The sequence below is a fragment of the Urocitellus parryii genome, chromosome 3 (genome assembly GCF_045843805.1).
Source record: "Urocitellus parryii isolate mUroPar1 chromosome 3, mUroPar1.hap1, whole genome shotgun sequence".
NCBI lineage: Eukaryota > Metazoa > Chordata > Mammalia > Rodentia > Sciuridae > Urocitellus > Urocitellus parryii.
In genome coordinates, this window is record NC_135533.1 from 99856484 (window position 1) to 99870781 (window position 14298).

A 14298-nucleotide genomic window follows, 5' to 3' on the forward strand; every position below is an offset into this window, starting at 1 on the left:
TCAGCAACTTAGTGAGGCCCTAGCAAATTAATTAGACCCTGTCTCAAAATAAAAAAATAAAAAAGGCTGGGGATGTAGCTCAGTAGTTAAGTTCCCCTGAGTTCAATCCTGGTACAAAATAAATAAATAAAATGAACAATTCGGTGTCATTTTGTACATTCACAAAGTTATGCAACATGATCTATAGCTAGTTTTAAAATATTTTCATCACCCCAAAAAGAGACCCTATACCCACTAAGCAGTTTTCCACCACCAAATCTCTCCTCTCCCCCACCCCTACCAACCATCAATCTGCATTTCTGTTTCTATGGACTTACCTATTCTGGACGTGTCTTATAAATAGAATCATACAAAACACAGTCTTTTGTGTCTAGCTTCTTTGACTAGCATACTGTTTTGAGATTCATCATGTCATGGCATGTCTCAGTATCTCATTCCTTTCTATGGCTGAGTTAATATGTATGTAATTCTTCATTCTTGTTTTTGTTTGTGGTGCTGGGGATGGAACCTAGGACCTTGCACTTGTCAGGCAAGCCATCTACTACTGAGCTACAGCCCCAGCCAATTCATCACTTTTTGAAGACTACAAACTTGGCCTGACTTCAGTACAGAGCAGGTGCTTGTCCAGCTTCCAACATGAACCTTCTTTCAGGCGACCGTAACCCCTGGGCTAACCCCATATAAACACTTATAGAGAACACTCCATCCATGGGCAGCTCCCAAGTGGTTTGCAAGCTATCGAGGAGGTGTCTCTCACTTCCTGTGGAATTGGATCCCTCTTCACCCCATTCCTGCTTTGCTTCAGTACAGTTTTGTGGTTTCTCTGAATCTAATTTCTAACCCCTCCTAACAATTCATCTTACACACTGCCAAGTTAGCCTTCCTGAAACATTGTTTACACCAGGCCACTTCCCTACCCACAAAACAAGCTCCTTATCACCAGAGTTTTTCAAAGATGTTTTTTTTTTAAGCCTCAAAGCCCTCCCCTTATGTAATATATTCAAAGAAACCCCAGTCAATATAACAGAGAGAAACCTAAGGGCATGAGTTCAGCCTCTGTTTCCCCACATTCACTTGACAATGAAAGCCATCTGGGACCTCTAGACTGGCCTAGTATGAAAACTACTGGCCCAAGGTGTCAAGTCAGAGTCTCTGCCCACCTGTTCGGCCTCTAATGCCCCCAGCAACTTCCCTTCCAATCTTCCTCTAATTACCCCCATGTTTTCTGCATGGTTTCCTCATTCTCTCTACTGTTTACTTCCCCTGCCAGAAATGACTTCCCCTTTTTCCTCCCCTTACACAAACTCTTTGCATGATTAACTCCCACCCCACTTGCTTTAAGAAGCTCTGTTTCGTGGTGGTTGTTTGTTTGGTGGTATTGGGGATTAAACCCAGCATCACCCGACTACTGAGCTATAACCCCAGCCCTTTCATTTTTATTTCTTATTTATTTATTTTTTAAATTTTGAGACAGGATCTCACTAAGTTTCCCAGACTGTCTTTAAATTTACAACCCTTCTATCTCAGCCTCCTGAGTAACTGGGATTAGAGCCATGTACCAAAACACCCAGCTGATTTCAGGCTGGAGAACTACTGCTACATAGGTATAGGGTTATCTTTGGGGGGGGGGAATAATGGCCGTTTGGAGCCTGGAATATTCCTTTCACCAAGTTTGCTGTTTACCTTCAGTCTTTCTCAATTCCTAGACTCTCCTGTAGTAGATGGTTGCCAAGATCTAAGACTTCAGAACAAAGAAATACAATGAAATACTGTATTCATGGAGGATATATGTTTACCAACCTTTTCTATTCCTTGTCCACAGTTACATAAGACAGGAACATTTCGGGTGGTGTCCCAATTGTTTAAATAGAAAGCAAGTGCCTCTGAGGACATCTCTCAGAACATAAGGTCCTTTCATAAAATAGCTATTTTCTAAATCTGCTTTTGTTTTAAAGCTTGACCTAGTTACACAAATTACTTTAGACCCATCTTTCTTGGTTTGTATATATACAAGTATATATATATATATATATATATATATATATATATATATATATATATGTATGTATTTTAGATGTTGGAGCTTTATTTTATTTATTTATTTATATGTGGTACTGAGAATCAAACCCAGTGCCTCGCACATGCGAGGCAAGCACTCTGCCACTGAGCCACAACCCCAACCCCTAGACTCATCTTTGTAAAGGTCATTATTAGAAAAATCAGCAGATTCAAAACCACTGTTCAGCTAACATACCTGATGTGTGTTTCATTCTCTCCCCTCTGCCCCCTTCCTCCTTTTCCCACAACCTCTATTTCCCTCCCTTTGCTCCGCTCAGGTTACCATGATGGGCATCTTGTGATCCGCTGGTTCTGGGCTGCAGTGGAGCGCTTCAATAATGAGCAGAGATTGAGATTACTTCAATTTGTCACGGGAACATCAAGTGTGCCCTATGAAGGCTTTGCCGCCCTTCGTGGAAGCAATGGGCTCCGGCGTTTCTGCATAGAGAAATGGGGGAAAATTACTTCTCTTCCCAGGTACATAGCTCCTGTCAGCCTTCAGGTAACTTGCTGTAGAGGGCATAGTGTACTTTGTTATTAACGTCTGGGTAATCACCCTTTGAGATGGGATTCTTTTTTTAAAATATATTTTTTTAGTTGTAGATGAACACATTTTATTTATTTTTATGTGGTGCTGAGGATCGAACCCAGTGCCTCACAAGTGCTAGGTGAGTGCTCTACCACTGAGCCAAAACCGCAGCCTGGAGATGGGATTCTTGCTTGTCACCCAAAGTATGGTTTGAGTTACTACTGAAAGGTGTGGGTGAGGTATCTCTGAGACTTGGAATGAGACTATACTCTTAGCAAGGTTTTGACGATCGATGATATGTTGAGCTCACTGTCTTGGCCCATGTATAAGTCGCCGGAAGCTTTCCAACTTAATTTGAAGAGTAATGTCTAACATGCGGAAGGAGGAAAGCAGGGGAAAGATAGTGAAAGATGCTGGAGGAACCCCGCCAGCACCATGTCATTTTTCTACAGCATGTTACTTGATACTATGTAGAAGAGTTATATATTCACATATGTTTCATATATTTCCTGCTGAACTTAAAATATGTGAGTATGAGGTGATAGGTATCCCTGTGTCTTTATAGTGACTTCCATGTAGTACACTATTGTGGGATAAATGCAGAAAAGGAGGAACTGGGGCTTCCAGGCAGTTTTACAGAATAAATTCTCTATGCCATGAGTTTCAATCCCAACACTTCCTGGATCCTTTCTATGCCACTTCAAGTAGTATAATCCTGATCCATGAAATAAAGAACACTAAGGGATACTTCTACATAGGTATCACAGTCATAAATACTGCTTCAGCAAAACATTGATTCCCTGTTTTCTTCTTCTTCTGATATTTTCTAATTTTAAAGGAAGGTTTACAATTAATTCAGATATATTTCTACATGGTAATCACTGTTAGTCAACTTTCCATTACTGTAAAAAAAAAATACCTAGGATAAATCAACTTGAAAAGAAAAGAGATTGATTGTGGCTCACAGTTTTGGAGGTTTCAGTTCATGACCAATTAACCATGTTGCTTTGGGCCTGTGGTGGCATGGAGGAAGCACATGGCAAGAGGAGACCCATTCATCTCATGGCTGGGTGGAGAGAGAGAGAGAGAGAAAGAGAGAGAGGAAGAACAGTATAGACTAGAGTCCCCATATTTCCTTCAAGGACATGCCTCCCATGACCTAACTTCCTCCAGTACACTCTATACCTTCCTACCAGCTTCCAATCACATCACTCTGAGGACCAAGACTTTAACATATGGGCCTTTGGGAGACATCCCAGTTCCAAACCATAGCACCATACAAGTACCTTTCCCTATCATAGAAGGATTTACTGGACTCTAGTTCTCATCCAACTTTCCCAGACTTCCTGGTGTCCTGGGGACAATGCACCTGAGGTTGGTGAGCTTTGATGGGTATACCCAGAGAGTTAACAACAGTTGAAACTTCTGGTGCAGTTATCTCAAAGAATCTCATCAGCATGATTCCACCAAAAGCTGAACCTCCTGAATGAAGTCTCGCAAGAAAATAAGAACAAAAACATCAGAATTTCTACTCATGTAGTTTAATGATAGGTTTCAAGAATAAAGCCAATTTTTTTTGAAACAGTCTGCCTTTATTTTAGAGAAATGCAGTTTGAGTCATCACTCAGTGATTGCTTACCCCTATGTATAGTCTGAAGCTTGAGGAAGGAATGAGACACAGCAGGGTACCTGCTTACACTCTAGGGGGAAACAACCTGATGGCAACAAATTACAACATAAGGTAGAATCAGAGAAATGCAAGGGGGTTAAAACAACTTGAGAATGTGAAACAGAGACTGAATCCTTATTAAGTTGCCCATAGAAGAGGCCCCAAAGAAACTGGCATTGAGGTAGACATTAGGAGGCAAGGATTATGGATAGAGAGAATTCTGGGCTGAGGGAGTAGCATGAGCAAGGCCTGGGGTAAGCATTGGCCATCACAGAAGATAAGATGAGATGTCCCAAGAGATATCACAGGTATGGAGTTGAGATTGTCTAGTGGGCCACCAACAAAAGACTCATCTGAGAAGTCTCTGCCTCATTCTTCAGAAAGTGAGTCATTGCCTTTGTCACCATTACACTCAAAGTTTTGAAAGCTTTGAAAGATGCATTAATACTGTTCACTCCACATAAAGGGCTCTTAAAAAGGGCATTGGGCTTTTGGAACAGATTTGTCACATCTGGACCAACCCCTAAAAAAACTGATGATGTGTGAGCCCTGAAGAAGGTTTCTGGGGGGAAGTGAGAACTTTTTCCTGGGACAGGAGGACTCCCAAGAAGCAAATGCCCCTGAGAGGACGATGAAAATAATCCACTGAATAGACCCCCTTGAACAGGCTGCTTTGTACAGTCTCCGAATATTCATGAACTTTAAAAGTGTCACCTGTGTGTAGAGAGACAAACATAACCTCTGGCTTCCCAGAACCAGTTCAGGAAGTACTGGCCAGGCCGCGTGGCAAGCAGCAGGAAGCTCTGAGGCCCACAGAACCCTCAAAGCAGACTCAAGGTGCCCCAAGGCTTTCCACAGGCTGTGAGCCTCAGCAGGGTTGGCCCACACCCAGGAGAGGGGGGCCCGCCCGGGGCTATTATTTCCTCAGATCTTTTCTCTACAGAAAGAAAAAGGCAGCTGGTTTCCCAGGTGAAAGTGCCAAAGAGTGTCACAGCAAAACCCCAGTGGTAATCCAGCCTAAATAAAACCTTTGCATCTGTCCAAGTCTTTGCCTTCTAAAAAGTGTATGAGGCTGAGGAAAAATGACTTCGAAGGTAGTCATTTCTAGGAAGAAATTTAGTATTCTTTCCAGTGGAAAACCTTTGTATACCGCCATAGCTGAAGTCTACGAGAGGTAAAATCGGCACTGGGGTTGAGGTCAGGGAACTCGGAGGCTGGGTGCCTAACGGGTCATCCATATGGACTTACCTGCTACACAGTTTGGTGGAAGAACTTGAAATGGAAAGGAAGATTTAAGATAAGTACCAGAGATTTTAGTGAATGCAATATCTAAAAACTCAAGAGAGCCAGAAGGAGTAGAAGGTATATCTAGATCACTGACTATTTTAGACATAGCCTACAGAAAAAATAATAATAATAATAATAATTCTCTACATCATAACTCAGTATGTGCATATGTGCTGGTTTGCATGTATGTATGTGTATATCTGAAATTTCCTTAAATCAAGATTTTATGCTTATTACCTGCAGTACATACTACTTTCTACTCCACCTATTTTACTAAAATAAAGTGTAAGAATCTGTAGTTAAAAAAAAAAAACAGATCTAAATGGCATGAGTTTTAAAGACAGAAATTTTTGATCAAGGATTGCAAAGTAATAATCTGGAATTCACAGTGAGGAGTGAGAATGTTCATCTACATTACAGAATGTGGGACACTAGACAGTATCTCCTCATAAGGACTGGAGAAGGGACACTGGAACGTCTGGAAAGACTTTAAGGAACTTGGAGAGTTTTCTTGCTTTGATCAAGAACTTAAGGAGGGGACATAGAAAATAGGTTAGAGCAGACATAGCCCCGGGCACAGAGGTGAGGTGACAACCAAAGGAATTTACATTTGAGTCAGGAGCCAAGGATATCAGAGCCATGAGTCATGAGTGGATCAACGGACCTAAAAGTTGCTAAGGAAATTCTAATGTACTTTACTGTGGATGTAAACTGAACCCAGGCCCAGAACTTGTTGGTAGTAGTTAGCTTACTGTGCAGCAATGGTCCTCAAGATAGGAGTGAAGGTGATTTTGCACAGTCCATGGAACATTTGACCATGTCCGAAGACTTTGGGGGTTATGAGAATATCTTAAAATGCACAGGACAGCCTCCACTACAAAGAATTATCAAGTTCAAAATGCTAATAATGCCTAGGTGAGAAACCCTGCTCTGAGTTCTGCTAAGACTAGAAGAGAACTGACAGAGGAGTCCTGAGGAAGCCATCAAGGAGCCCAGGAGAGAAAACGGGAGCCATTGGGAAATCAAAGAGAAGCCAAGAGGGGAGAGGTGTGCAAGAGCAAGAGCTACCAAATGCTGGTGGGAGTAGAGTACAGACTTTCTGGGGATCAAGAAGTTATTGACAAAGTTGAAAAAGTGGGTTCAGCCGGACGCGGTGGTGCATGCCTGTAATCCCAGTGGCTTGGGAAACTGAGGCACAAGGATTGATTGCGAGTTCAAAGCCAGCCTCAGCGACCGTGAGGTGCTAAGCAACTCAGTGAGTCCCTGTCTCTAAATAAAATACTAAATAGGGCTAGGGATGTAGCTCAATGGCCGAGTGCCCCTGGGTTCAATCCCGGGTATCCCCCACCAAAAAATGGGTTCAGCAGGGATGAGGACAATGCCCATCCAAATGAATGAGGCTATCGTTAGGCAGGGGAAGAAGATTAGCCTGAAGGAAAGACACCACTTTCACAACTGGCCTCACAACTGGCTAAGCAAGGAGCAGCAAGGACTAGTGACTGGACTGTCTGGAGTTTTGTTTGTTTTTGACCAGCGTTAAGGTCTCTACTGGGTGGGACCAACACTTTCTTTGACACTGCCCAAATTTATCCATTGAAGTGTTAACATCGGAAACATTAGAGGAGACAAAGAGATCAACTATGCAGATGACACAAATTAGTAGAGTAAGCTAAGTGCAGCACAGTCCAAATCCAAAATCTTCCCAAAGTTTTGGAACCCTAGGTTGGCATCAACATAAATTTAAATGGAATTTAATATGGCATGATTAGAAAGATCCTTGTGGAGTTTCAAAGCATGAATTATGAGATGAGGGTGACTCATTTGCAGTAGGTCATGGGTAAAACACCAGGATATTAAATCACCACAGTATGACACAGTTCCTAAAACCATTATGATAAGCATAGTTACATTATTAAGAGAGTCTTATGTTTAAATAATGATTCACAGGTGATGAAAGGCATTTATGGGTGTTCTATCCTCAATTCTCCCCAAAACCCTCTACAGCCTATATTATTATCCCCGTTGCACAAGTGAGAAGACTGAAGCTCAGAAAAACTAACTGAATTTTCCAAGGCCATAAAGCTGGTTAGTGGCTGACTGGGATCAGAATAGAGGTTTTTCCAAACCATTTCCCTACACCCACCTGGCAGCACTTGGTCCAGTGCACAGGGACTTATGTAAGCAAGTGCTGTGCTATTTGAACCACACCTGGAGGGTCGCGAGCACATGGGAATGCTGAATTGAATTGTGACTTGATTGCATCCACTCATTCTAGATGACAAAGTAGAACTTATCTAAGGGAGCTAACCAAAGCTACTGATAAATACAATAATAATTAACTAGTAAGAAACTATGGACATTCAGACTAAGTTTTGTTTGCCAGTGTTTTCTGCTTATTCCCCAGATTTATCTTAATCATGATTAATTTGATTCCAACTGATTTGTAAATGAGATTTTTTTTTTCTGTAGTATTGCTACAGAGAAAAAAAAAATTGGGTGGAGAATTGTCCCCAAATGCCATTAAAATGACCAGAGGAAAACCAAGAAGATGTCTGCCTGTTCAAATAACACTCCTGGCTAATTCATCTAGTTTCAAAAGCACACTCGGGATTTTTCTGCCCCACTTGACTTGGTTAGCTCAGGGCATATTCTAGTTTCAATCTTTCTGAAAATAAATAAGAATCGTTGACCTCATTGTCCTACTTGGTTTGCTGACTTCCCTTTCACTTTCAAATACTCAAATACTCTCTTTTAGGAAAATATTTCAATAAGGAAGGAACCTAGGCCTGCGGAATCTTAGGTAATAACCAATGAACACTGCTATTTTTGGTTTGTTCCCAGTTAAGTCCTTAAGGCCTAAGGGCAGATTCTGCATTGTCCTGTGTCCATCTTCTGAGTTTGAAGGGGCTGTGGGGGAGCAGAGAAGGGGATTCAGGACAATTCCCCAAGGACAACAAGGGAGCTGTTACCAGAAGGACAAATGGATGCTAGGAAGACAAAAATCAAACAACAAAACAACAACAGCAAAAATACCAGCATCCTCGCCAGACATGCAGGAAAATTCATCTTACCCTCTTCCTCTTCCCTCCTTCTTCATCCCCCATCCCACATAATCTCCCCCTACCCTGAGTGCTGCATCAGCCTGCACAATGATCTGATATTCTGATTTATATATTAAAAAACAAAGGAATAAATAACAGACAATTGCCCAAAGGATCTTATAATTTTTAATGTCCCAAACAAAGTTCTAATGGGAGAAGTTTAATTTTGCTTATTTTTATGTATGTCTGTTTTATGGTTTTATTTTGTTTTATGTTATTTTGAGTACTATATTTCTCTGCTGATTGGTGTCACAAAACAACAAGATCAACACTCCACTCCTTCTAGGGAGAAAAAGATTTCAAATTAATCTTCGGCTGTATTAGTCACCTTTCTCCCCACTTTGATACAAGACTCAAGATCAACAGAAGCTTCCACAGATAAGCAACTTTGAACAGGAAGCAGCTAGTCAGGTGATCTGAATCTCAGATCAGATCACCTGAGTAGGAGAAATCTTGTGTACTCCTCTCTGCTCATTGCTAGAGACCCATATGGGTGTTTCCTGGCCCGTGTATTAGCAGAGTGGCAGGGAAGACATTCCTATCTAGGGCAGATGCTGGCAAGCATAGGCCTGCAGGATGAAGCACATAACGAAGACAGCAGAATCTGGGACAGTGGTCTGAGGATGTCCCAGGCATTGAGAGAAGGCCATCTCACCAGTTCAGCTTTTCTCAGAAATGCACTTCAGCTTTAGGTGATGCATGTTCTACCAGGGCAGAGTAGTCAGACTTGTCCCCAGGGCACACCTGACTTGAATGCAGAATTGGATCTCAGATTCCACAGCACTATGGACTCCTTCCAGTTGATACACATGATTTACAGAGGCCCAAAAATCAGGACTAGGCAAGAATACTTGGGAATATGATCCTTTAACAGAAATTTTATTTCTGCCTCTTTCACTGAAGTTCATATCTCAATTGCAAAATCAGAGTGATACCACAGAGTTGATATATGGTTTGCTTGTGTAGTCCTAGTATAGTGTAGTTCACTTACAAATACCACTCATTTCTAGTTGTTCCATTCCCTTTATTGGTCTTTTTGTGTCTAGAAGGCTATGGTTCATAGTTTGCAATGTTTTATGGTCCTGCTCACTTTTGATTCCATTCTGAAGTCATAGATATATCCGGAAACAGTTGTATCATTGAAACACTCTCACCAATCTTTTCTCCTCCATTCAGGGCACACACGTGCTTCAACCGATTGGATCTTCCACCATATCCCTCATACACTATGTTGTACGAAAAGCTTTTAACAGCAGTAGAAGAAACCAGCACCTTTGGACTTGAGTGAGAAAATGGCACCTCGCCTGACATTTTCCTGGCCAGTGACATCACCCAGTTCTGGGATGACCCCCTTTCCTTTTCCCTTGATCAACTCTCCTTTGATTTTGGTATTCCATGATTTTTATTTTCAAACCAAATCAGGATTGACAAAAGCTGTGCATGAAGAACTGCCTTCTTCTAAGATCTAACCTTCAGGCTTATCTCCTCTGTTTTCAAAGAACTGCTAGCCTGTATGCAATATTAAAAACAGCTGTCTCAAGGTCTGTGCATATCTCCACATACCTCCATTACTAACAATGAAATACGAATGCAAGTTACGCTACACTTGACCAAATGGTAATAAATGTTTACTTCCATTTCTATCATTTAAGAGAAAATTTGAGCATTAAGCATTCCAAGCTTTTATACACCCATGTCTTCTAAGCAGAACCATCATTTTTTTTTATCATTTCTAACAACCAACTCCAAACCTAGAAGTTGATCAACTCTTTGTTTTCCTCCCATTCTGCTTTACTCTGTGCATATTATCCATTCAAAGGACAGCAGTGGCAAAACTGAAATTTTTATATATTCATGATTTACAGGTGGCATCAGTCCCATCAGCTGGAACTAGCCTAGCCATATGGTGCATATACGACACTCCCAACAATTACCCACAGCAAATAATACACGTCCTGCTGATGAGATGCAGTGCATCCCAAAGGTTGTGGGGATTGTGGGCTCAACTTGGGTTCAGAGAAGTCTAGAGGGGGAGCACTCTTGGTGAACACTTACCACATAAGAAGCACAAACCTGTGCACATGTCTAAGAAGGATATTTTGATTAATGTAGACCGAAGGAGGAGGCTCAACCCCATTGTGTTGTATAGAATGTTGGAAAGCAAACAGAAGAAAGAAAAAGACATATCACATTGAATTGAATATCTGAATTCTACACTGTTTTGTTCAGTCTAGCTACCATTCTCCTTCACAAAAGAAAAAATAATGTATAGATAATCTTGTGACTTTCGTTAAAGCCAAGTTTACTTACTTGGCAAACTTTTTTTTTAACTTTGGTATTGATTTTTTCATACTTGTTTCTTCTCTTTTTTAAATTATGGTTATCAAGTTCCTTCACATCTGATTGTCCACAGGGACAATATGAAATAAGAAGCTGCAGAGAGTGATGGTGCTTGTTAGGGATCAAGGGCAATATGTACTTCTCCTTCATCCATAGCAATCCTCCAAAGGCACGTTGATTAGTGTCAAAATAAATATCCAGTTTCTTTTCACCTTCAATAAAAAGATATCTCAGAAAACTTTGTGTTGTCAGAAAAGCAGTTGCAGGCTCCAATGACAGCCTCACCTCTTGATTACATTTGAGATAAACCCAGTCATAATGGTCATTTGCTATTTTTGTGACCTTGTTATCCATGTTGTCTGAAATATGTCATAAATGAAAGTGTTTTTCTTCACTGGGAAAAGAAGAGCTAAAGAGACCCAACTATTTAAATGTCACATTGTTTTCAGTGTATTAAAATAGGGAGAAATGTAAAACAACATTGATTTCAGATCAAGCCCTGCCTTATGGCTCCTTATACTGTGTCTGGGCAGTTCATTATTTGTGTTTCCTGCATTCTAAAATAAAACATTTTCTTAATAGAAATTATTTACAATGTCCAGCATCCCTTCATGCTGTGTAACTATTGTCAATCAGTAGTATGTTATATGTGTTAAATTTACCCTTCCTTGTGGTCTAAAAAGAATACTTACCAAGATGAGATAAATGATACAGAATTTGAAAGTAATGGATTCCATTGGAGCTGTTAATTTATTTATGAAATTAGAACATAAGAATTGCCGGATGCAGTTGCTCATGCCTGTAATCCCAGCAACTCGAGACTGAGGCAATAGTAGGATCATAAGTCCAAAGTCAGCCTCCACAACTTAGTGAAGCCCAAAGCAACTTAGAAAGACCCTGTCAAAAAAATAAAATAAAAACAGCTGGGGATATGCCTCAGTGGTTAAGCATGCCTGGGTTCAATACATGGTACAAAAAAAAAAAAACATAAGGATTACTCAAATCATTTTTACCATATGCTTAGTCTAATATTTTGAAAAGCAACTCTAATATAGGGGCATCTTTCATTTTCAAAATTTGGTGTTATACATATACAAATATTCATTAATTCAAGCATTCAACTCTTTTTTTTAGTACTTATATTATTTGTTGGAAAGAAAGCTGAAAGGAAAAGATAAAGCCTACTCCTAGAGTTTTACATAAATATCTAATTAATCTATTAATTTGATTAATTAATATTTATTCTACCCTTATAACAAAAGGAATAAGTTATCTTGGAAATTATATATAAATGGATAACATGGGTATAGATGGTTCCTCAATTAACATCCTTATCTACCTCTCCCACCAATGCCTTGGCTCTAGATGTATCCCACCTAGCATCACAGTGTTTCATAAATGTGCAAAATGCCATAAAGAGATACTGATGTCAATGTCACATAAAAAAAATGTAAAGTTTGCTTAATGAAGCCCCAGCATTCCATTAAGCCTTGCTCTAAGGACATCACAGTGAAGATGAGCTCAGAAATCAGTCGTTGAAGGATCTTTTCTATCTCATACATGAAGCTGATTTGGAAATTATGTCTAGTTTCACCACAAATAGCTACAGAACTGAATTTTGATATTAAATTTCACCAGATAGAGATGTGAACCACCTTGAATTATATAATTCAATGGGTGAGGAAGATCTATTTGTTACCACATAATTTTTCTCTAGCTTGAAAGCATAAGTTTTCTCCATGGAAGCAAATTTCAGAATTAGTCACTTATAAGTCACAACCCCCCCGCAAACAAGACTTTTTTAGATCTAGTTTTAGTAAGGGTGTAATGTTTTATTGGGAGAGAAACAAGAACAATAAATAAGAGAAAATTCATGTTACAATTTTGAAGAATGCTTTTAAATGCTATAAGAGATTATAATAATAATTTCATGCATACCACAAATGTTTTCTTAAATGACAATATTTTTTATATTTTTTTTTTAGTTGTAGATGGACATGATGCCTTTATTTTATTTGTGTGTGTGTGTGTGTGTGTGTGTTGCTGAGGATCAGACCCAGTTCCTCATATGTGCTAGACAAGCATTCTACCACTGAGCTATAATCCCAGCCCACAAATGTTTTATTCTATAATACAAAGATGATTATCCCCCAAATAGAAGCTGACTCTGCAGGATCTGAGGGATAAGTCTAGATGTACTGAATTCTTTGTGACTTCCTATGTATGTAAACTGTTAAAGTTGTGAAAACTTTTTTTACTACCATCTCTATTGTAGCACAAAAATTGCTGGAAGGTGGTAACAAAAGTAAGAAAGAGAGATGATTTTTTTTTTGGCAGGCTGCAAACATGAAAGATTTCAATCTTCTTCCTTTAAATGCGTGATCATAGGTCTTTGAACAGTGAGAATATTTGTGTGGCCAGCCAATGAGCTGAGTTTTCCAAGCAAGTTCTAATCCTGTATCAAGTGAATCACCAGTCCCTGGTCAAACCATGTGTCTGAAATTTGGGTTCAGAAAATTTCTCAATTGCCACAAATGTTTTCCCAGTCAAGATGAAACACTTTCAGATGAAAGTAGTTAGAACTTTACATAACAAATGTGGTGCTTTATTATTATTATTATTATTATTATTATTATTATTATGTATTTCAGTGTTCATTATTAAAATTACTGCAATACTATATCATAAAAATCTGGGATGGATGTTCCAGCCATCACAAGGTCCAAAAGAGAAAGTGTTATTTTCCTGTTAGTGACATGTAGTCCCTTTGTTCTAGTAGAAAAAAAGGTGCCTAGAGGTAGAATATAGAGTAAATATTGTTCCATTAGCCTACTTCCTGCAGCTTCCAATTTATCTAAGAAAATGTCTATTAACAATTTTGTTAAAAAGTCTTTGTTCTAGTCAATAGCAGGAGCAGTCCACATTACTGGGCTGATTTTGCTTATAACGACAAGAGAAATGTCACGTGATACTCAGGCCGCGCTTTCTCTTCCATCATACAACGTTCAAGGAATGTCAATAAACTCACTTTGGTATGGCACTGTGTATGCGCTTTATTGCAAAGGGAAGTCTAGGGGAACGCATAACAATTTGTATCCTGTCTGCATCCTGACTGGATGCAAGTAATAAAACAACACAGAAAGCTAACAGCTATTTTGATAAACAATCCTCAGGAAAAATAAAATCCCTTATCAAACATAGTATATGCTCACAAATCCATGAAATAAAGGAACAGCTTTTGTAACAGGTTCCTTGTGTGTGCCTATTACAGCTACACTCAAACCAAATGGGCTTCATTTGTGAGAGTTCTTTAG

At 39.6% G+C, this 14298-nt stretch overlaps 1 protein-coding gene across 1 annotated transcript in view; it reads left to right on the plus strand.

Annotated features, from left to right (window-relative positions):
* The window catches only part of Hecw1 (HECT, C2 and WW domain containing E3 ubiquitin protein ligase 1), a 287449-nt gene extending 277517 nt beyond the window's left edge, over nucleotides 1–9932 (plus strand). Inside the window, exons 27-28 of the mRNA XM_026410640.2 lie at nucleotides 2337–2535; nucleotides 9821–9932. Of these exons, the coding sequence (XP_026266425.2) occupies nucleotides 2337–2535; nucleotides 9821–9932 (311 nt within the window). The remainder of the gene's footprint in view (nucleotides 1–2336; nucleotides 2536–9820) is intronic.
* The last annotated feature ends 4366 nt before the right edge of the window (nucleotides 9933–14298 follow it).